Source organism: Mesoplodon densirostris, chromosome 4 (genome assembly GCF_025265405.1).
Source record: "Mesoplodon densirostris isolate mMesDen1 chromosome 4, mMesDen1 primary haplotype, whole genome shotgun sequence".
Classification (NCBI taxonomy): Eukaryota; Metazoa; Chordata; class Mammalia; order Artiodactyla; family Ziphiidae; genus Mesoplodon; species Mesoplodon densirostris.
Window position 1 is genome coordinate 77348322 of NC_082664.1, and position 24069 is coordinate 77372390.

At 42.3% G+C, this 24069-nt stretch overlaps 2 protein-coding genes across 2 annotated transcripts in view; one reads left to right on the forward strand and one right to left on the reverse strand.

The window, feature by feature from the left end:
- Window positions 1–7603, forward strand: part of METTL3 (methyltransferase 3, N6-adenosine-methyltransferase complex catalytic subunit) — a 10467-nt gene extending 2864 nt beyond the window's left edge. The window contains exons 2-11 of the mRNA XM_060096510.1: window positions 2097–2314; window positions 2410–2814; window positions 3736–3911; window positions 4514–4730; window positions 4960–5147; window positions 5528–5566; window positions 5747–5855; window positions 5976–6041; window positions 6218–6330; window positions 7180–7603. Of these exons, the coding sequence (XP_059952493.1) occupies window positions 2097–2314; window positions 2410–2814; window positions 3736–3911; window positions 4514–4730; window positions 4960–5147; window positions 5528–5566; window positions 5747–5855; window positions 5976–6041; window positions 6218–6330; window positions 7180–7291 (1643 nt within the window). The 3' untranslated portion in view covers window positions 7292–7603. The remainder of the gene's footprint in view (window positions 1–2096; window positions 2315–2409; window positions 2815–3735; window positions 3912–4513; window positions 4731–4959; window positions 5148–5527; window positions 5567–5746; window positions 5856–5975; window positions 6042–6217; window positions 6331–7179) is intronic.
- Window positions 7283–24038, reverse strand: TOX4 (TOX high mobility group box family member 4). The gene is made up of 9 exons (XM_060096509.1): window positions 23957–24038; window positions 23677–23745; window positions 14992–15234; window positions 13838–14098; window positions 13262–13492; window positions 11562–11642; window positions 10463–11206; window positions 9316–9479; window positions 7283–8667 (listed from the first exon to the last, which is right to left on the reverse strand). The coding sequence occupies exons 1-9, from the start codon at window positions 23960–23962 to the stop codon at window positions 8607–8609; spliced, it is 1860 nt and encodes a 619-aa protein (XP_059952492.1). The 5' UTR covers window positions 23963–24038; the 3' UTR covers window positions 7283–8606.
- Between the last annotated feature and the right edge of the window lie 31 nt (window positions 24039–24069).

The window sequence follows — 24069 nt, forward strand, 5'->3', positions numbered from 1 at the left end:
TTCATTAGATTAGAAGCAGAGTGTTAGCATAGTTACCAGCATAATGGAAGCACTCAGTAAATACAGTGAATTAATAACTGAACAGATACTTTCTGAAGGAGTTGGAGCTCAAGGATTCCTAATGATTTTCTGCCAGTGACCCATTTTAAGCATGATGAAACGTTGGAGTCTTTCCCCTAAATTTGTAGTGACTTCATGGAATTCACAGAGTGGCTAAAGCCCATCTATAAATAACAGTTGCATTAATCAGCTGTTAGATTTTTTCCAAAATGTTAAAAGTGAGCTTCCTCCTCCCAATAACCTGAAAAAGGTATTTTTTAAAAAGGTATTTTCAGCTTCAGTGTTCTGAATGTCCTGAAAAGAATACTCCTAGGAGGTGTTACTAACACAAGGATTCATAACCAGAATCACGGGCTGTTTTTAATTTTTTATTTTATTTTATTTTTTTTGCGGTATGCGGACCTCTCACTGTTGTGGCCTCTCCCGTTGCGGAGCACAGGCTCCGGACGCGCAAGCTCAGCGACCATGGCTCACGGGCCCAGCCGCTCCGTGGCATGTGGGATCTTCCCGGACCGGGGCACGAACCCACGTCCCCTGCATCGGCAGGCAGACTCTCAACCACTGCACCACCAGGGAAGCCCAAAAGAACTGTATTAAAACAAGTGATTAGTCAGATAACCAAAGAGAAAAAAAAATGTCTGTATCCAGTTCCAGGGATTGAAAATGTATGTTTAAAATGGTTCTTTTCATAGACTTCTTGCTTACTTTAAGAAAAATTATACATGACTCAACATATAAATTTAGTTACCAGAGAAAGTGAAAACTCTGTAAGAAGAAGAAATGTTTATATTCTTGGGAGTATCAGGTTAATTATAAAAAGTACATTTTCAACTTACTGACATTAACATTGGAGCAAAATCAGTGCTTTTCCTCAGTGAGATGATGTCTGTTAGGGTATTTGTGTGCCACGACAAAGATCCCGCGTGCCACAACGAAGACCCAAAGTAGCCAAATAAATAAATAAATAAATAGGATTATGTTTTTTTAAAAAAAGTTCTAGTCTGAGATTCAGCAGAACATAAAAGAATCATACATGAGCAAAGTAAAGAAAGTTCTGTAATTATTTAACATTTCTAGTTAGTATGGAATTGTGGAGTCTGTTTTCCATGTATGGTATAACTTATTTTCCTAAAATGTAACTGTTCCAGCAACGTGTTTGGTATACTTCAGCTCCATTTTCCTTGGACTTCTGAGTTAAATGTTACTAAAGTTAGTTCCATTAGATTGGAAATTTCTAAGTAACCAGAATATCTCTAAATGTAAACTAGTGGCCCACTTACACAGTATTTAACAGAATTCCAATACAGTTTCTGAATGTTTAATATTTCATCTGTATTTTAACTAAATAATCACAGATATTAGGCTCTCCCAAAGGTAATATTTTGTCCCGATTTGAGTTTCTTAACTCTTCTTAAGGTTATGTTGGCTACCCAGCTTGTGAAGTACTAGAGTAAGTGATAAAAATATAGTCAAGAAATATCATTGCTGACCAGGGCTTCAGCAGTTTTATAAAATTTTTGTGTTTCACTTTAAAGGTCGCATCATTCTAACCCCCAACGCTGTCATTTTTTATACCCTCTGATGTCCAGTGGCCTTAAATCATTCAAATTCAAATTCAGTTCTTCAAAAAGATTTGATCACAGTGTAGGTTGTTGAAAATACTCCTGGCTTATAAATTCAGCTTGATTATATCAGCTGTCATTTTAGAGTGACTGAAGGGAGGTGGTATGGACATTTAAATCTACCAAGCTGCTAATTTATTTCCTTGAAGCACAGCAAGAAAAGGAATTAGGAAAAGACCTCTCACCCAACCGAGGAAAGGTAAGTGGTTCCCAGAAAATCCAGGATTATCTTGGCAAAGCAGTGAATGCTTGAGTGTGATTTAATAAAGGGTATCTAGTGCTAAATCTGGTCAGAGAATTTTCTTCATGAAATGAAAGAACTGTGCGTTGTGAATGCTGGAGAACTTGACTCCTGAGGAATGTATACGTTGACAATGGTTGCCCTTTTTCATTTTCATTTCTCTTCACTCCTAGATCTTCGGAATCCAGAGGCAGCACTGTCTCCAGCCTTCCGTAGTGACAGCCCAGTGCCTACTGCACCCACTTCTGGTGGCCCTAAGCCCAGCACAGCTTCAGCAGTTCCTGAACTAGCTACAGACCCTGAATTAGAGAAGAAGTTGCTACACCACCTCTCTGATCTGGCGCTAACATTGCCCACTGATGCTGTGTCCATCCGTCTTGCCATCTCCACGGTAATGACCAGATAAGACAAGGTTGGGAACTACCACTGTTTTTCTTCAGTTCATGGTCAGTGTCTTAATGCTTTCCCCCCACCCTCCTTCCTTAGCCAGATGCCCCTGCCACTCAAGATGGGGTGGAAAGCCTCCTACAGAAGTTTGCAGCTCAGGAGTTGATTGAAGTAAAGCGAGGTCTCCTACAAGATGATGCACATCCCACTCTTGTGACCTACGCTGATCATTCCAAGCTCTCTGCCATGATGGGGGCTGTGGCAGAAAAAAAGGGCTCTGGGGAGGTAGCAGGGACTCTCACAGGGCAGAAGCGGCGTGCAGAACAGGACTCGACCACAGTAGCTGCCTTTGCTAGCTCTTTGGCCTCTGGTTTGGCCTCTTCAGCATCAGAAGTAGCCAAGGAGCCAACCAAGAAATCAAGGAAACATGCTGCCTCAGATGTTGATCTGGAGATAGAGAGCCTTCTTAACCAACAATCTACTAAGGAACAACAGAGCAAGAAGGTAGGGGTAGATGGAAATGCTTTCACACATGTACTTTGAATTTTAGCTTTGGTTGAGAGGAATTTACCCCTAGGGCGAAGAGCAGTTCTTAGAATTCAGGGTTTAGAGCAGTGGTTCTCAACTGAGGATGATTTTACCCCCCTCGCAACCCCCAGAGGACATTTGGCAATGTCTGGAGACATGTTTGGTTGGCACAGCACGGGAGCACTACAGGCATCTAGTGGGTAGAGGCCAGGGATGCTGCAAAGCATCCTACAGTCTTAGGGGCAACCTCCACACGACAAAGAGTTATTTGGCCCAGAATGTAAACAATGCACCAGTGTTGGGAAACTCTGATTTAGAGAAGCTTTTTCATTGGATCTGTTTGGAAGAATCATCAGATCTTGAGAAGAGGAATCCAAATATAGTAATAGAGGGGACGAATACTGGAAGATAGTCATATGGACCAATAATTATGGAAATTGATTGTACAATGTGGAATGGCATTGTAGTGGTTTCTGAGTCTAAATATTGGACCCACAATAGTTATCCATTTCCTACCGCTCCCCCACCCCCCACTTATAGAATTGTTGCATAGGCTCTGAGCTAAACACTAAAGTGCTTAGCACTGTGCCTTGGTTTAGTACCTAATAAATGTAAGTGGTTTTGGTTGGAAGGAATGCTTTCCTGGGGAGGGGAGTTTAGCTTAATGCTTAGCAGTAGGAACCAGTCTTCTTACATTTTAATTTCATCCCAAATGCACATTTGTGAGAAAGGACTAAACCCATGACACATCTCTTCTCCTAGGGCTCCAATTTTCCCATATTAACTTAGTCTATTGACCCCTCATAGGACATTGATGTCAAGTAGAATTTGCAGAGGTGGTTTAAGGGCTAATTTTATCTACAAACCTTTTTAAGACCAAGGTTTCTTCTGTCACAGGTTAGTCAGGAGATCCTAGAGCTACTGAATACTACAACAGCCAAGGAACAATCCATAGTTGAAAAGTTTCGCTCACGAGGTCGGGCTCAAGTGCAAGAGTTCTGTGACTATGGAACCAAGGAGGAGTGCATGAAAGCCAGTGATGCTGACCGGCCCTGTCGCAAGCTGCACTTCAGGTCTTTTGGGAGGGAGGGGATCAGATGGGTCTCCTAGAAGCGGTCATTCTTTTTAAGCACATTTCTTCCGGTTATTGGGTTTCTGTCTTTAATCCTGTTATTAAGTGGTTTTAATATGATTTGTCAAAGACTTCCAGACTCTGAAGGTACACTTTCAGAAGTAGTGTTCTCTGGGAGGGAATACAGGCTACACTCCCCAAAAGATGTGAGATTTAAAGAAAAAAATGCCCCTCTGTTCTTGCAATAGCAAGACATCTCTGTCTCCGAGCCCCAGTGAAAGTTAAAGTTCTCTGGAAGAAGGACGATCTTAGGAGAAACAGGAACCTGGGCTGTTAGGTAGGTGCTTTATTCTGCTCTAACTAGCCAGCCCTTCCTTCCTGTCATAAGATAAGGAAGTTAACTCTTTGCTCAGAGAGGAATTAAAACTCTTCTTTAGTGTAAATTACAGATTTTAATGTCACCTGCCTGCCTTATTTGAAAACTTGTGGAGGCAGCTCTAATGATAGTGAAAGACTAGAAATTTTGCAACAGTTTGGACCTCGAACTGTGGCATCTAACTGGAACACCATCTTTATTCCAATTCTCCCTTTTTATTTCCCCAGACGGATCATCAATAAACACACTGATGAGTCATTAGGTGACTGCTCTTTCCTTAACACATGTTTCCACATGGATACCTGCAAATATGTTCACTATGAAATTGATGCTTGCATGGATTCTGAAGCTCCTGGAAGCAAAGACCATACACCAAGCCAGGAGCTTGCCCTTACACAGAGTGTTGGAGGTGACTCCAATGCAGATCGACTCTTCCCACCTCAGGTACCTATCTGCTCAGAAAACTTACCTCAACTTAAGGACCTTTATCTTAGTAGGGTAGCCATACATGTAGGAAAGCAGGGCATACATCACCAATCCGCCCTACTGATTGGGAATGGAGTGGGATAGATATGCATATAAGGGAATAGGAACATCAAACGTAAAAAGAGGGACTGGGGCCATGAATCTAAGAGTAAAGGAAGGGAAGATGACCAAATACCACCTCATGCAGTGGATCTGTTGTGATATCCGCTACCTGGACGTCAGTATCTTGGGCAAGTTTGCAGTTGTGATGGCTGACCCACCCTGGGATATTCACATGGAGCTGCCCTATGGGACCCTGACAGATGATGAGATGCGCAGGCTCAACATACCAGTACTGCAGGATGATGGCTTTCTCTTCCTCTGGGTCACAGGCAGGTAATGCAGTTCAAAGATATGTAGGTATGGGCAGATATAGTATAGAGTGAGTACTGGGTGGGGATAAAATCCTGGGTTTTCCTAGCCCTGCTATTAAATATATGACTGAGTCAGCCTTTTTTACCTACTGAGATCTAATGCCTGTTTGTAACACAAATGATACATGAATTCTATGTAACTCTACATTTGTTGCTTGTGAAAGGTAAGGTCATTGAGAATAGATACTATGTTTTATTTTTTCATTCTTAGATCCATTCTGTTGCCCTAATGGTGTCTCGCATGTAAATGTTCACTGAATGTCTACTGAAAACAACACATGTATCTTGAAGGGAGAAGAAATATGGGATGGAAATAGCTGTTTAACCCTTATTTCTTTCTAGGGCCATGGAGTTGGGCAGAGAATGTCTGAACCTCTGGGGGTAAGTAACGATCATTGTGTTGCTTTCTTTGAGGGAAATAAGTACATAATTACTGTAGTTGATATGTGTTCCTTTCTTTCAGAGTATTCTGTGATTCCTTGCCTCTGTAGAATAGATGGCACCACCCCTAAACTGTGAAAGCCTGATTAAAGCTCTAATTCTTTTTCTTATACCCCACAGTTACGAACGGGTAGATGAAATTATCTGGGTGAAGACAAATCAACTGCAACGCATCATTCGGACAGGCCGCACAGGTCATTGGTTGAACCATGGGAAGGAACACTGCTTGGTGAGCAGCAGTGGGGCCCAATTCAATAGATGGAGCAAAAAATAGGAACTGTTTGATTTCTTATTGAGACACAGTTCAAATGCTGGGGTTTCATAAGGTAATCTGTTCTCTGGTGAGCAGGTTGGTGTCAAAGGAAATCCCCAAGGCTTCAACCAGGGTCTGGATTGTGATGTGATCGTAGCTGAGGTATGTATGTACTTTGCCCAGGCATCCAAAGATCCACGTTTTATAACTGCTGTCAGTTATTCTAGTCAGGTATATTCTTATCCCACGTTTTCTCATTGGGATCATAAACATAAATGGAAAGGGCTAGAATTACAATCTTGGGTAACTTAAAAGTAGCTAGAGCTTTTATTTCCTAGGTTCGTTCCACTAGTCATAAACCAGATGAAATCTATGGCATGATTGAAAGACTGTCCCCTGGCACTCGCAAGATTGAGTTATTTGGACGACCACACAATGTGCAACCGAACTGGTAAGGTGACCAGAGAACATGCTAGCCCCCAAGGGCAAAACTGTTTATGGTCAAGGACAGAAGTTAGTAGAGCTTCACCTCACATTCCACTAGTCTAAATGGGCTTCAGAGGATTCTTAAGCAACCAGCATTCATTGGGAACCCAACAGGTTTTAAGATTTAAACCACTGCTCTTAAGGTCTCCACTGTTACAGCCTAAAAAAAAAATCTTCATTATTCTATGGGATGTACTGAATCTGCCCCCTGGTGGTTACTGAGAATCTGTGTAATCTGTCAACAATTTTAATCTTTCATCCTGTTAGTAGAGCTTTAAAAGACGTGCTGCGGGCTTCCCTGGTGGCGCAGTGGTTGAGAGTCTGCCTGCCAATGCAGGGGACACGGGTTCGTGCCCCGGTCCGGGAGGATCCCACATGTTGCGGAGCAGCTGGGCCCGTGAGCCACGGCCGCTGAGCCTGTGCGTCCGGAGCCTGTGTGCTCCGCCACGGGAGAGGCCGCAACAGTGACAGGCCCGCGTACCACAAAAAAACAAAAAAACCCTGCTGCTAGCATTTCACTAATCCAAAGAATACTCACTGGCAGCAGCAACTTTGTGAAGTAGGCCTGGTTAAACATAAGTTATTAACCCTTAATTAGTACAGATCCAGCCTTTTTTAACACCAGAATCTGTGCCCAATTTCTAACCAGCCATACTACCATATACTATACTAATATTAAGATCTTTTTAAAAGAATTGGCACGAATATTCAATGAGATGACAGGCAGTCTTAATAAAAAGTACACATCTTTTAACAGTATTAAGCCTTTAAATTCCAGGATTTTTGGTTTGCCCCATCTTTCCCCTTGCTTCAGGATCACCCTTGGAAACCAACTGGATGGGATCCACCTACTAGACCCAGATGTGGTTGCTCGGTTCAAGCAAAGGTATCCAGATGGTATCATCTCTAAACCTAAGAATCTATAGAAGTACTTCTAAACCTAAGCAGCCATAGCCATGGCTCTGCAGGCTGCACCTGAAGAGTAATATTTGTACAATAGTTTTTTTTCCTTATTTAAATAAAAGTTTGTATTGTAGTTGGGATTTCGAGGTCAAGTTCTGGCTCTGCCACTTAACAGTGTGTGATCTTGTGTAACTCATCTCTCAGTATGATTACTTATGTAAACTGGGAATATTACCTACCTCATGGGGTTGCTATAAGGGTTCAAACTAAATGAATGCATGGAAAGCATTAAAATATTGATTATACTGTATAGGATCAAAGTGATTAGCAATTAGTGCTAGTAAACATGGTAATCAAGAAGGGTTCTCTGGGACAACATTTCTCAAGGTAAGATTTGAGTTTCATTTAAGATTATCATCACTAGGGCTATCATGCTTAAAATCTTGCTTATTGTTACAACTATGTGGCTTTGCTAGTCTATTATTCGTTTATTTCCAAGAAAAATGAAATAAGCACATCTTACATTAAATTTAAATAAGTGCCTAGAGTATGCAGAGAATTAGCCTATATATTATATAAGTGAAAACACCTCTGGCCTGTCTTTTAAAAGATATTTCATCAAACACAAGTGAACACAACTTCTTTAGACTTTGGTGAAACCTCTTATATTAAGGATGTAGAGTTCTGCATTTTGCGCTCATAAACTGTGATAACTGAGATAAAGAAGAGCGTTGACTACAGAAATATTGTTGCAGAGAAATAAATAAAAGACGCTCCTAGGTGATATTTTCTCTACAGCCCAGTGTGCTTACTATGTTGAAAACCTTTGTTCTCAAAGTAATGAATGTGCAGATGTGATAGTAATAGTTCCCTGTTTAAGAGGTAACCTTTAATGCAGCCTTTTTTTAGCCCCTTTAAAATGGATGCACACAGTGATGTTTTCTCCTAGGCTCAAAGCTGAGTATTACCCTATCATTTTAATAGTATTTTAGGCAAGTCCTATGACAGTTATACCAACAAGTTTTCCTCAAACAATTCCCCACCCCTAGCCACCACCCCTATGTTCTGCTTGTTCATATGTCCTTCACCCTTTCCTCTGTTATTATCACTGATATCTCTGCTTGTACATGAAAGTAAAAAGCAATTCCAGCAAACTCAATGGCCCTGCCCCATAGCCTGGCCCCTGTAGAAGAGAGATAAAAGGGGAGAAACGTGAAGGACATAAAGGACCATCATGGGTTGAGATCAGGCACTACCAGAAGCCCAGCTTGTCTTTTAAAAACAGGCTCGGTGGACATGTTCCCAGCAGGTAAGTCTTCACTGGCTTGGAGAACAGGACTATTTCACAAACACTACTGTGTTCGAGTTTCTAGAGGCTACCCAGGCCAAGAAGACATCCCTAAGAGAGAAAAAGATACACAGAAACTCAGAATTACAGCCTAGATATATTCTTTTTAAACTTCGTCTTAAACAAATAGGTTGACAGATATCACCCAATAGGAATATAAGGGCAGTGGGCCTAAGAGTTAGAAGTATAGGCAATCCTAATTTACTTCGGAGGATTTGAGATAGGAAATACCAATGCCTTGTTTCATGGATGTAGGTCAGTCTCAGGAAAATTGGGGAAATGGGCAAAATCTTCAGAACTTCCCTTTCCCCCTGTACTTAGCACCTTACTGTGCTACTTACCACCTAGCCATTCCTTCTCAAGTTCTAATTCCCTAAGAGGTCTGATTTGCACTAAGGAGATAAGTTAAACTAAGATTTAGTCACCAACAGCTTGATGTGTCATATTTTTAAAGAGCACACACAGAGGTAACGTAACTGAAAAGTGTGAACTGCTCATTATGTCATCTTTATCTACATGGCAAATGTAAGCTTTTTTTAAGCAGGGGAACTTCTCTAGTACCTTCTACAATCAGATGTATATAGCAACGTACTCTACCTAAGGTAAGGTGGTACTGATTATATGCTCAGGGTTACTGTGTTTTCCAACACAGTTAATTTAGTCATACTTGAATTATAAGAAGGGGAACTGTAAGCTCACCTGCAGTGCTTCACCACGCACTCATTGCTGCAGTACTCATTGTCCCAGTCCTTACTCACAACGGGAGGGTTCTCACAGCCGGACCTCACACATCGAGGCTGGGGTGAGAGCATCACAGGAGACCCACTCACCAATTCAACATCCATTTGAGAAGGAGACTCAACCTGTGAGAGGGAGAGAGCACCAAAGATGGATTGGATTGCTACTTACCTAGCTAGCCAGCTAGTCAAATTAACTCTAGGATCCAATGGAGCAACAGATGTTACAGTCCCTCACAGATGGGGGTACAGTTCCAAAAGAAGGTGAGTTCTTGGTCTTGTCTGTATCCAGCTTTAGAATTTTGCCATGCAGATTGACATGAAGATGCTTCCTGTAAGGGGAATGCTGCCATACTGCTAGTGTTTAATCTTAATTTTACCTATCACTGACTTTATTCTACAGTTGAATAATATTCCTCTGAAAATATCAAGTCAATAGAACGTGAACAGAGGTTGGGTCACCTCAACTAAGATCAGAGACTAAGAAGATAAAATGTGGTGCCATTAGCGAAAAGGGAAAAAACTTAGAGATTAATAGTTTCCTGGTTTTGCAGGGGTGGTGTGGGTGATATTTTTCTTTAAAATGACTGCTTCATTCATTGTGGGACTACAGTCACAAACAGACCCATATTTCAAAATGACTACTGGTCAGGTACAAGTTAAAACTAGGGTAAACTGGCATCTGTTTGTTTCTGAAAAGACTCAATGATACTAACCAGTTGAATTTTTCTACCTGTATTCCCTACCCATCCCCTTACTTAAAAACATCAAGCCAAGCAGTCAAGGTTTGGGAGAAATGGGAGGATTTATCTCCAAAGCTTTGGATCCTTGGGTAAGACACCTGAAAAATAACTCTATGCTTAGGATATATCTTTAGTTGACTACCGTATTACTTCTGCTTAGTTAAGTAGTAGTCTAGGATAGGAGGCCCTCTTAATGTTTCTCACCAAGAACACTACAGAGTATCTTGCAGGGAGCTGACAGGATATTTCATATGCCTAGTCGTGCCAGGCATTAAATGCTAGTAGCAACCCCTGCTTTTATTAGATCAACCAAAATTGCTTACACATTTTCACTGGTCTAGAGGAAATACTTGAAAACAGGCTCACCTCAGGAACTACATCTGTGATCATCTCACAGATTGTCTCAGGAGAGGTTTCCTCCACTGTGTGGGTCTCAGGGCTGCTGTTCACAGGCCGCTCTGGACTCCTTTCTACAGGTGGTGGAACCAAGGTAGTCTGCATTTTTAGAGTGGGCGGAGGCACAAGCTTGACCTGCAGTGGCGGCGGCTGCTGCTGTAGATTGATTCGAAATTTCTGAGGTGGGGGCTGCTGCATGGCCTGCAGCGGGGGAGGCTGCTGCAGAATGGCGACTTGCTGCTGAGTCGGGGGCTGAGGCATTTGCTGCAATGGAGGGGGTTGTAGTCGGGGCGGAGGCAGTTGCATGGAAGCTGCTGCTGCAGCTGCTGCCTGCAGCACTGACCTAGTGACAATCTGGGCTTGCTGACTAGGCTGAATAGTAGCTGTACTGGTTTGGCCTAGTTGGATCCCCCGGGAGGTCACCACTGTGGCTGGGATAACGGTAACCATCCCTCCTTGAGACATAGTAATAGAAGAGGGCAACATCTGTTTGGTAATAATCAACTTGGTAATATTGGGCTGACCCCCAGCCCCAGAAGATGCCTGGTTTGCCACATAGGATGAAAGAGTGGAATTAACAACAATGGAAGGAGACAGGGCAGGGGGCTCTGTTGAGGCTGCTGCTGGAGAGGCTGGGTCAGCAGTAGTCACAGGAGGTGGAGAAGGAGTCTGTGATGGGGGCGCTGGATCCAATTCCACTGTTTCCACAGTAGCCTAAAAGAAGACCAAAAAAAAAAAAAAAAAAATCAGGAGATTTATTCTCTTCCCCAGGACATACTCTAATCACCTCCCAAGAAAAGGTACATCAGATTGGGGGGGCGGGGGGTAGGAAGAGAGAAGAAAGAGCAGCCATGTGTCTGCCTGGCTAAAGTAAATAAACTCAGACTGTTTGGCAAGGTTTATGATGGGAACAAACAGGAAACCTGTTACATATTTTTGAGCTTTTAATACTATATACTATTAATAGGTTCCACAGATTTTTGGTGGTATTTACTTCTTATAATTGCTAATATACAGCTTTAAAACTCTTTTTATTGGTTTAAATATCCACCTACCCCAGTCTTCTTACCTGACACTCTTGATTGTCTTTATAAGCAGCCAGAGCCTTCAGATACTCTTTCTTGGCAGCTTCAGTTTTCCTCTTATATACCTGCATGAAAGACAGACTGTTTAGAAAGTCCGCAAATTCCTAGTAAAGACTGATAATCTTACATTATTCATCAATGAAAGACAATTCATCTCAGTCTAAATTTTTTTTTTCCGGTACGCGGGCCTCTCACTGTTGTGGCCTCTCCCGTTGGGGAGCACAGGCTCCAGACACGCAGGCCCAGCGGCCATGGCTCACAGGCCCAGCCGCTCCGCGGCATGTGGGATCTTCCCGGACCGGGGCACGAGCCCGTGTCCCCTGCATCGGCAGGTGGGCTCTCAACCACTGCGCCACCAGGGAAGCCCTCTCAGTCTAAATATTGACGACAACTGAAAGCTAGTAATCAAGACAGCCACCATGGCAGACTTTCCAGTGACCATGCATCTGAAAGCCAGCCAATCAACGGTAGGCTTGCAGAATAGCTACACTTCTAAAGCCAACAGCAACCCTTGCTCACACTTGTGTAACCAAAACAAATCCTGACCCCCAATAAGATGAGTAGTCTGCTTAGTCTGGGATTGTGTCTAACCAGTATACTTTCCCTTAAGGAATGTGCTAAACTCTTTGCAATGATAGCCACAAGAATTCTTCCCTGTGCCGCATACCTAGTCTTCCATCAACAGCTGAAACTTATTTCCCATTCCTTTGAATTTGGGCTAGCTCTGTGAGTTGCTTTAACCATTAGAATGTGGCTGAATTGACAAAAAGAGAACTTGGGGATATCTGTTTTTGTTTTCTTGGAATACTGCTCTAACTCTGCCATAGTGTAAAGAAGCCAGTCTAGCCTATCTGGAGGATGAGAGACCATGTGAAAGAGAACCAAGGCATTTCAGCCAACAGGTAGCACCAACTGCTAGACACGGGAGCAAGGTCATCTTGATAAGCCATACCAGCTGTTGTTTGGGTACGACTGTAGGAATGAGCCCAGGTAAGAACACCAGGAAAAACACCCAACCAATTTACAGAATCGTAAAAAATAATAAATTGGGGACTTCCCTGGTGGTCCAGTGGTTAAGAAATAAGAAGACCTGGGGAGCGTAGGGTAATGATAATTATAGCCATCTTCAATTTCAACTGTATCTTATATTCATGTAGTATCACAATTTTCATTTGTTTAATCCAGGTTAAATTTAGGGAGATTAACTATAGTTCAAGTTTATATGAGGCCAATGAAAAAATTCAAACTTGGCTGTGGATTTTAGAGTTAGCTATAGCATGCAACTCACCAAAGAATAGCCTAATTTTACAGATAGAAAAAAAAAGGCATAGAAAGTTAGATTCAGTGTTTTTTATAATAATTTTTTAAAAATTGTTTTTATTTATTTATTTTAAAAATATTTATTTGGCTGCACTGGGTCTTAGTTGTGGCATGTGGGATCTACTTCCCTGACCAGGGATTGAACCCGGGCCCCCTGCATTGGGAGCATGGAGTCTTGGCCACTGGACCACCAGGGAACTCCCTATAATTTTTAGATGGGTATTTGGGATTCAGTGTATGGCTGCAACTTTTAAGACGAAGAATGATCTTGAATGCCATTAACAAAGAGCTGATATGAAAGAACACATTAAGAAAGTTAAAACTTGAACATTCACTAACCACTAGTTCCTTGTTATTTGCTCACCTGTTTTTGCTCCTCTCCAAGACTGTCCCACATGGAAGCCACAATTTTTGAAACCTCCCCAAAAGTGGCATTGGGATTCTGTCCCTTGATGGCAGCCTGTGTGTCACGAAAGAATAAAGCATATGCTGAAACTGGTTTTTGAGGTTCATTAGGATCTTTCTTTTTTCTCTTCTTTGGGGCCTTCTGCTTTTTCCCTGCTTCCACCACAACTGTCTTCTGGCTGGGAAGTTGCTGTGGGGGGAAAAGAGAGAGAATTACAAGAAGAAGAGAAGTATCATGTCGGGAGAACTGAAAGAAAAGGACTTTTATATGGAGTAAACTAGTCACATGAATGGAATTCTCAGAAATACTAAAAGTAGAGGCAATAGGATTAAGACAGTAAAGTATGTGAGGACCAATAAGAATGGAGATTGGAAGGAGCATTATAAACTATAAATAGAGAGGCAGGACCCCATACCCAGCAAAGAGCAGAGGAGACAGCAGGGCAGGAGTAAAGAATACTTAGGAGGATCTGTAGGTCAGGAGTTTTATCCCAGAATAATATGGCAGATTTGATTTTGGCAGGGAATGCCTCACCCTCCGGAATTCCTCAACACCATCCTCATGAAGTGAGGATGTAGGTGACGGTGTGGTTGAAAGACGATCCTCAGGTGACTGGGCAGGTGGCAGGATGGTGCCACCCCCTAAGCTCAAACCAAGTTGAGAACTCAGTTCTGACTGATCAATGGTGGTCAACTGGCTATGCCCCATCAAGCCAGATGTCATGTCTGTCATTGGTACATCAATTGTAACAGGTGGATTGGCGCTATACTGAGTTCCTATAGAATGATCCAAGTCCTGAGAGAAGTAGAAGGACTAATTAAACACTAAATATAAAAAACACTACCCTTCCCTTCCCCCCACCGGAATTCAGGACAATTTATAAACCCTCTGCTTACCCAGAATGTATCATCATCTAAACAAACATCAAATAATTTGTCTACACATAAAACATATTAAGCTTTTTAATAAAGTACAGAAATTACAAATTGAGTACTAAGTCACTTCTTTGTACTCAAAGGCCTATTCCAAAATAACTAAAAATAACCAAAGAAGTCATAATTTTGGACAAGTTAATTTAAAGAGCAAATAAGTTATTCAGTAATCTAGACAGTGATGACACACAGGGGAAAGAAAAACTTTCTCCCCGTACCCTCCTAAATAACAGCTGTTAAAGTTGCAATACACAGGCACATCAGAGTGCATAAGGGCAATGGTAGAGATGTTTGGCATCAAGTATAGTGTGTGAAGATGTGCTACTAATGAGATGTGCTAGAAGCCCAAATACACTGATTTATAACACACACTAATCCACAATTAATACTTTTGGTTCAGACAGTTTTTTGAATACATCCCTCAACATGCCAGCAATCACACTTACACACTTGAATCCTAGGATATGAAAGCCACAGTAGTAGGGAAAAAACTTTTCTTTCAAAAATCCCAATAAATCATTTTCATTTCAGGGTCAACACTGGACATTTTACAATTTTAAACCATTTTTCAAGTAAAATTGATTCAGATGGTAAATCTCACTTATTCAGGGGAAACGAGGTCTTTGTTGGTGAGCCTTTAGCCAGAAGAATGAAAAATAAGTACTACCCAAGTGTAGCAGGGAATAGAGTTACTTATGTTTCCCCTAACACCATGCCCATGAGCTTGGGTAAGCCTGATAATGTCTTGCCCCTTACCATGGTCAAGCCCCCACTCAGGAGCCCCCCGCCCTGCTCCATCAAGCCATGGGTCATGCCCACAGGCATGTCCAATGTCTGGACCCCATACTGGGCTGAAAAGCTGCCATCCTGAGAGGAGGAAGGGTCTGCCAGGTCATCAAAGTGGCCAACCACATCTGAGACAGCCAGTGAGGGATCAGAATCCAAGGAGATAGGGGGGATTTCAAATTCTTCATCACCCAGGCTTGGCGTATGGAACGTCTGTAGGGAGGAAAAAAAGGGAAAAAGACTTAGTGGGAAGAGGAGGAACTGCATACTGCTAAGTGAAGAACATGGCTGAGTACTGGAGATTCTCAGTGTACCTCTTTTTGGCCTGGATCCCATTTCTGTTATCAATTTCCTAGGACCTATTTAATTTTTTTTTTTTTTTTTTTGCGGTACACGGGCCTCTCACTGTTGTGGCCTCTCCCATTGTGGAGCACAGGCTCCGGACGTGCAGGCTCAGTGGCCATGGCTCACAGGCCCAGCCGCTCCGTGGCATGTGGGATCTTCCCGGACTGGGGCACGAACCCGTGTCCCCTGCATTAGCAGGCGGACTCTCAACCACTGCGCCACCAGGGAAGCCCGGACCTATTTAATTTTACAAATAAATCTTCCTCATATCCTTGGCCATATGTCACATACAAGGCTGCCAACATCAACCACAAATTTCAATTCTTTTCTCTCTTTTCTACCTTTACCGTCTTGGTTGTCCTAAACTATTTTGCCTATTGGTCTAGTGAATGATTCTTTCAGCACCATTAGTAGGGACCCAACCTTTATAACCTGTTTAGCTATGATGCTTAAAATCTCTCTAAATATTCTAATAGATGGCAGTTATTTCATACTTACTATACCTGAACTGTTACACCACAGAAATTCATTGTCAACCAGACAATTATACTTTGACTGTTGTTTTAGGTTCCTTTGAAGCAGATTCTAAAAGGATCATGGGAACTTTATGCCCCTCTAAAATATATGCACTTAAGAGTTTCCTACCTCTTCTCCATTTTAGAAATCATGGGGCCTCCCTGGTGGCGCAAGTGGTTGAGAGTCCGCCTGCCGATGCAGGGGATATGGGTTCGTGCCCCGGTCTGGGAGGATCCCATATGCCGCGGAGCGGCTGGGCCCGTGAGCCGTGGCGGCTGGGCCTGCGCATCCGGAGCCTGTGCTCCGCAGCGGGAGAGGCCACAACAGTGAGAGGCCCGCGTACCGCAAAAAAAAAAAAAAAAAAAAAAAAAAAAAAGAAATCATGATAACAACAAATAAGATTTCCATTTGTACAAGATTTTTGGAAAACCCAAAAATGCCAAGATAAGGATAATAGTGCGGAGAGAAACCTTCATTAAGAGATACAGCCGGAGGGCAAACTGGTTCTCTAACAGTTCCTGAACACATTCCTGCCTTGCTCTGAACAAGCCTTCCTGCAAGAAAGGAAGGAAAAGATTACTCCAGCTGAAGACCCAATCCCTTCCTCTGAGTCCAACTACAATAATAATATACTATTTCTATTCTGAATGAGGCCACAATTCACGGAGCTAACAGACCAATGTCTGACCTAAGATACATTAAATGCTATGGCTCCTTTTGACACTAAAAAACTAAAATGGCAGCATCTGCAGCAATAGAGCATTAATATTGGCAAGACTTTGGTGTCACAGAGATCTGGGTTCAAGTCCCTTCTCTACCATCTACCATTTATATGACCCTGAATGGATTGTCCTCATCTATAAAATGGGACTTGTAATGGTAATCTCTTTATATGGTTATTATGAGGATTTAGTATATAAAACTTTATCACATGGCCTGATATATATAACTGCTTAATGATAATATTAATATCCTAATTATTATTAACTTGCCACCTGCCCCAACCAATTACCACAGATTGCTGGAATTTTAGAAACTTTAAATTCTATCAACCTTGTCACATGGCACAGTAAATACCAACTGATTCAGATCAAATTAAATAGGTACCCACAGTTTTGGGTTTTTTTTCATGATTAAGTAAAGCATTCTTTAGGAATTCCTCAGGGTTTTTCCAAACCCAGAAAGGGTCTCACTAATATCACCATTTTAAAATTTTGCTAGAAAGAATATTTCCAGCTAGTAAAACTAGAGAGAAAGAGTATGTCTGTGAAATGCTCGATTTCTCTGAAATCACATCACACTGAGAGAAGTTTCCTCAATGAGAAAAAGATATGTATATAGCTTCATTGCTGTATTTTCCTCCTCCAAGAGCCTTACTATTTTACTTAGCATGGTAAAAATTTGTGATATAACATGAGAGGAGCATACATGAAGAGCACGGGAGCAGACAATTCTTTAGGAAAAACTAAAACTCTCCCCAAGAACTGAACTTTTCTCAGTACACAACTCATTTTTGTTATTGTGTGGAAGTTGTTAACTTCAGGTCCATGATTTTTTTCTGAGATTTCAGTTTAAGTTCATGTGCGCATTTTTCAGGAAGAAGAGTACGAAGATTTTTACCAAATTCTCATGCAAACAAACAAAAGTTACAGGGGCAGGAAAAAGGACCTGCGGAAACATTTACTGTACTAGATTAATAGTTATATAATAGTGGTGTACAATTTTTTAAGAAGATACAGCAAAAGTAAAGCAAAAAATGACTATCCTATTCTGCTTACCACAACAAATATAAAAGCAACTCTGCCAAGATATGAAAATGATACTATTAATGAGAACTGAAAAAGAATAAAAACTCATATCCAAAACAAGAGACCAGTGTTCTGCAAAGACTAGCCCTCATAAACTATCTGGAGTGCTCTCATGGACTACACTAAAAAACCAGACATGTAGAGATTCCATTGTAACCAATTAACAAGACATTCTTTCTATGTACCACCCCCCGGAATGTGGAAACAGCTTTGTTATTCAGTATCTGTGGCTTTAACAGTGTTTTTTTTGGATTTTGTTTTATTTCTTTGTTTCTTCCTTTAAAAAAGAAGAGTAGGGCCTCCCTGGTGGCGCAGTGGTTGAGAGTCCGCCTGCCGATGCAGGGGACACGGGTTCGTGCCCCGATCCCGGAGGATCCCACATGCCGCAGAGCGGCTGGGCCCGCGAGCCATGGCCGCGGGGCCTGTGTGTCCGGAGCCTGTGCTCCGCAACGGGAGAGGCCACAGCAGTGAGAGGCCCGCGTACAGCAAAAAAAAAAAAAAAAAAAGAAGAGTAAAATAATGGCAATGATCAAGAATACAGAAAGGTAAACCACACACGTACTAGAATAGAGATCCACTCTAAATCTTTTACTACCACAAGTTATCTGTAAGATTATGGGTAAATCCAATATCTAAAGTTATTTTATTTTAGTGGATTCACCACATAACTAAATCATACTCTAGACTGTCAAACATAAAATAAAGATAAAACTGTAGCAAATATTAAAGTAAAAATAAATGATTTGGACACAGAAGGTGGAAATAGGAACATGATGCCGCTACCTTCTCAACTCAGCTTTTGTTTCCTTCTCTGTTAAATTCCTGGGCCTTTATGAGGAAGAAAGCAGTTTGGGAATTACAGTTTATAAGCAAGGATGCTTAGCTATTGAGAGAACCAAAATATTAAAAAATACCATTTCCATCCTTTTCACATTCTTCTATATCAAAACACACAATCCAGTATTTCTTTAAGTACTTCCTTGTGTAGATTATTCATTTTAAGGAAATTTATTTTAATCAAACACCTATTTATTCAACATTACCCTGGTACTACAGATTATTAAAATAGTTTAATTGTTCTTAAAAACCAATACAGTAGTGAAAATTTTAACTATTCAGCCTGAAATCATTAACTGGTTCTAATGATTACTTTTCCTAATTTAGGATAGTTATCTTTATAACTTATTTCCCCAGAGTGCTCAAAGCACAATATCATTATTTAAGTGCCAATCTAAACAAGAGAAACAGAAAGATTAAACTCCCTTCAGATTATACAGCTTTCCTATCTCAAGCAATGCTGTAATAAATGCTAAGCCTTCCTCTCTGGACACGTACTTTTATTTTTTGTTTTTATTTCTTTATTTCTGCAGTACGCGGGCCTCTCACTGTTGTGGCCTCTCCCGTTGTGGAGCACAGGCTCCGGACGCGCAGGCTCAGCGGCCGTGGCTCACGGGCCTAGCCGCTCCACAGCACGTGGGATCTTCCCAGACCAGGGCACGAACCTGTGTCCCCTGCATCGGCAGGCGGACTCTCAACCACTGTGCCACCAGGGAAGCCCTGGACACGTACTTTTAAAAAATTATTATTAAAAAAAAATTATTATTATTTCTTATTTTACTGAGGCATAACTTATGTAAAACACATAAATTTTAAGTGTATGGCCCAATGAATTTTTACATACGTAAACACCCAATTAACTACCACCCAGATAAAGATACAGAACATTTCCATCACTCTAAAATATTTTCTCATGCTCCTTCCTAGTCAACACTCCCTCCCTTCCACAACAGGTAGCAGTATTCTGATCTCTATCAGCATAGTTTAGTGTTGTCTATTCTCTTTTTTTGCGGTACGTGGGCCTCTCACTGTTGTGGCCTCTACCGTTGCAGGGCACAGGCTCTGGACGCGCAGGCTCAGTGGCCATGGCTCACGGGCCCAGCCACTCCGCAGCATGTGGGATCCTCCCGGACCGGGGCACGAACCCGTGTCCCTGCATCAGCAGGCGGACTCTCAACCACTGCGCCACCAGGGAAGCCCTAGTGTTATCTATTCTTGATCTTCATTAAAAAATGAACTCATGGGGACTTCCTTGGCAGTCCAGTGGTTAAGAGTTCACACTTCCACTGCAGGAGGCACGGGGCTGATCCCTGCTCAGGGAACTAAGATCCCGCATGCTGTGAGGTGCACCGTCCGCCACCCCCCCCAAAAAAAGAACTATTATAGTGTCTACCCTTTTTTGTCTGGCTTCTTTTACTCAGTAATATATTTTTGAGATCACCCAGGTTGCATTTATTAGTTCATTCTTTTTTATTGCTGTGTTGTATTCCTTTTAACAAATGTATCAGTTTATAGGCATCTGGTTTTGTTTTCACTGTTTAGCTATATAAATAAAGTTGCTGTGAACATGTTTCGGTTAGTATATGCACTCATTTCTCTTATGTATATATCAAGGAGTGGAATTACCAGGTCACAGGGTAGGTGTATGTTTATCTTTAGTAGATACTGCTAGTTTTCCAAAGAAGCTGAATCAATTTACACTCTCACCAGCCATGATTAAGAGTTATCTATATCCTTGCCAACTCCTGGAATTGTCAGTCTTTTAAATTTTTAACATTCTGATGGGTGTGAAATGGTATCTCATTGTGATTTTAATTGGAATTTCCCTGATGAGTGACAATGACGATGACACTTTTTCATACGCCTAATGGCAATTTGGATACCCTTTCTTGTGAGGTGCAACTTTATTTATTTTATTTTTTAAATTTTATTTATTTATTTTTGGCCATGTTGGGTCTTCGTTGCAGTGCATGAGATTCTCATTGCGGTGGCTTCTCTTGTTGCTGAGCACGGGCACTAGGCGCGTGGGCTTCAGTAGTTGTGGCACGTGGGTTTCAATAGTTGTGGCTTGCAGGCTTTAGAGCACAGGCTCAGTAGTTGTGGCACACGGGCTTAGTTGCTCCATGGCATGTGGGATCTTCCCGGACCAGGGTTCAAACCCGTGTCCCCTGCACTGGCAGACGGATTCTTAACCACTGTGCCACCAGGGAAGCCCTGAGGTGCGAGTTTAAATCTTTTGCCCATTTTATTTTTTTAAATTATTATTATTTTTTTATTTTTTTGCGGTACCCGGGCCTCTCACTGCCGTGGCCTCTCCCACCGCGGAGCACAGGCTCCAGACACACAGGCTCAGCGGCCATGGCTCACGGGCCCAGCCGCTTCTCAGCACGCGGGATCCTCCCGGACCGGGGCATGAACCCGCGCCCCCTGCATCGGCAGGTGGACTCCCAACTACAGCACCACCAAGGAAGCCCAAATCTTTTGCTCATTTTAAAATGGGATTCTTTATTTTATTCTGCAGAAGTATTTGAATATATTCTGAATATGAGCCAGATACATGTATTAAAATATCTTCTCCCAGTCTGTGAATTTCCTGGTAGTCCAGTGGTTGGGACTCGGTGCTCTCACTGCCAGGGCCAGGTTTGATCCCTGGTCAGGGAACTAAGATCCCACAAGCGGCATGGTGCAACCAAAAAAAAAAAAGGTTCTTAATTTCAATGAAGTCCAATTTTTCAACTTTTTTATGGTTAGTACTTTTGTGGACATTTTTCTTGCAAGAAAACTCTAAAACTTACTCTTCTAAAAGAAAAAAAATTTTTAATTACCTTTATCTAGTCCTAAGACATATTTGGGGTGGCTCACAGTAAGATCAGAAAATACAAAAAGCACAAACCAATTGAAATAAAGGAAAAACAAACAAAAAAACTGAAACAACAACAACAAAACCAAACGAACAAGAGGGGAAAGAAAGGTGAAGAAATTGTAATGACAAGGAGAAATGTTAACAGTGACAGGGCTCTAGGCTAAAGGAATCCACTGAAATTTAGTTATGAGCTTCTTGGCAAAATAGTTTTTTAAAACATTTCTTAAAGTCATAAAAGCAAAAACAAAGGACAGACTCAAACCCGGAAAGTTTCTTGATGAGCCCAGTGTGAAATTTACAACACTCTAAATAAAGAAATTTAAGGATTTCCCTGGTGGCACAGTGGTTAAGAATCCACCTGCCAATGCAGGGGACACGGGGTTGAGCCCTGGTCCGGAAGATCCCACATGCCGCTGAGCAACTAAGCCCGTGCGCCACAACTACTGAGCCTGTGTTCTAGAGCCTGCGAGCCACAACTACTAAGCCTGCACGCCTAGAGCCCGTGCTCCACAACAAGAGAAACCCAGCACTGCAACAAAGAGTAGCCCAGGCTCGCCGCAACTAGAGAAAGAGTAGCCCCCCCTTGCTGCAACTAGAGAAAGCTCTCGCGCAGCAATGAAGACACAACGCAGCCATAAATAAATAAATGAATAAATAAATAAAAAGAAATTTTGGAGACCTGATTCAGAAGAAATTGGCAATGATGCGTTTTCATGTGGATGAGACCAATGTGAAATTTACAGCACTCCAAACAGTTTAATTAAACCATGGAGATATCACTCAGAAGAAACTAGCAATGAGACTGCAAAGCATCAAACAGATTTTTGTTTTATATTGTTTCTAAATTTGCTGCTTATTTGATTCACACTTTCCCTGGCTTAGGAGAATAATGATGAATAGTAATCACGATAAAGCAGTTAAAAAAAAAGCAGCAAATGCTCCTTGCCAATCTAATTCTCATCCATGAAAACATTAAATTTTGTTATAAGTTCATTCAACAGCAACTGATAATTCTAGATACAGAACACTGATGCAAATGGTTTACACAACGTTTTTTTAAAAAATAAAATCCTCAAAAGATAGTAAAAAGTTCAAGACTTCAGTTTCTCAAAGACCAAAAAATTAATTTTTCTGTTCCATCTTACACTTTTGCCTTGCCTAAGCAAATGATACACACTTACAATATTTCAACTAAAACTTTCCCACGAATACTAAAGGACCTCACCATGATCGTTACTTCTACTTCACATCATCATAAGAAACTATTACTACAGCCATCTGACAGCTGGGGAAACTGTGACATACAGGGGTGAAGTAACCTGCCCAAACTCTGAGTCACTGGCAAACAGAAATACATGGTCTAGGGACTTCCCTGGTGGCGTAGTGGTTGAGAATCTGTCTGCCAATGCAGGGGACATGGGTTCGAGCCCTGGTCCGGGAAGATCCCACATGCCGCGGAGCAACTAAGCCCGTGTGCCACAACTACTGAGCCCGCGAGCCACAACTACTGAAGCCCGTGCGCCACAACTACTGAAGCCCGTACACCCTAGAGCCCGTGCTCCACAGCAAGAAAGGCCACCGCAATGAGAAGCCCGTGGACCGCAAAGAAGAGTAGCCCCGCTCGCCGCAACCAGTGAAAGCCTGTACGCAGGAACGAAGACCCAACACAGTCAAAAATAAATAAGTAAAATAAATAAATTTATTTTTAAAAAAACGAAATGCATGGTCTACTCAACTCCCTTCATGTTTTCTGGCAACTATTTCCTTTCATCCTGTCACTAGCAAAACAAGCTAACACCATGTAAGTAAACATAACTATTAACTTTTCCAAAAATCACTGGGTAGGAAATTTAAACGAAACAAAGACCCCTTCAACAGTGTATGTTTTAAGAATGAACACATTCCACAGTTAACCTCTGGTAGGTAAATTCCTTCCCTCTCTCAAATTTCTTTGGCTTAAACATTTTCTCCCCGCTGCGATCTCTCAAGATTATTGTAGTTATTTCTCCCCCACGAAAGGAGACAATTCCACTCTGTATTCCAATCCAGAATCAGTCTGAAATAGGTTCGCTCTTTTCCAACGTCCTGCTTTTCTGACGACAGCAGCTCCCGGGCCTTCCCCATGGACCTCATAGCCTGTGGAGGCAGCTGCCACTTTTCTCCAAACATCAATCGCGGCCCCCCGTTTCCAACACCCGGCCCCTGGCGTCCGCGCTCTCCTCCCCACCACCCGGCCCCGCCGCTGCCTCACGCCCTCCCCCCGCAGCGTCGGCAGCTCGTGCTCACCTCGGCCCCCGACAGGAAGGGGTGCGAGGGCCCTGTGATCGTCAGGTAATTGTCATTTCCTCCGGGAAACTGGAAACCAAAAGAAAGCCGCGGGGATAAGTTAGGGGAAGCAGGGAGTTAGCTCGGAGCGACAGATTCTGACCCCGACATTATGACATCACTCCCCAAACCCTGCTCTCTCTCCCCTCCCGTCAGCAGCCTCTCCGCCCGGCTTCCCGCCTCTGCTTCAACCCCGTTAGCCACGCTCTCTCGCCAGCCTTCTAAGCTCTGAGGAGCCTACCTCCATCTTTACACAACGCCTACCACGGTCTCAGTGCCCTCATCGCTCCCACCGCCCCACTGGACACGGAACTGCCGTCACTTCCGCAACGACGTGCGTCGCTCTCCGCTGAT

Coding starts and splice junctions, on each gene's coding strand:
- TOX4 (XM_060096509.1), bottom strand. Junction 15,235..23,676: donor CCTTCCTGTCGGGGGCCGAG/GTGAGCACGAGC, acceptor TCCTCCCTACAG/ACGTTCCATACGCCAAGCCT. Junction 8,668..9,315: donor TGCGTGGTGAAGCACTGCAG/GTGAGCTTACAG, acceptor TTTCTCTCTTAG/GGATGTCTTCTTGGCCTGGG.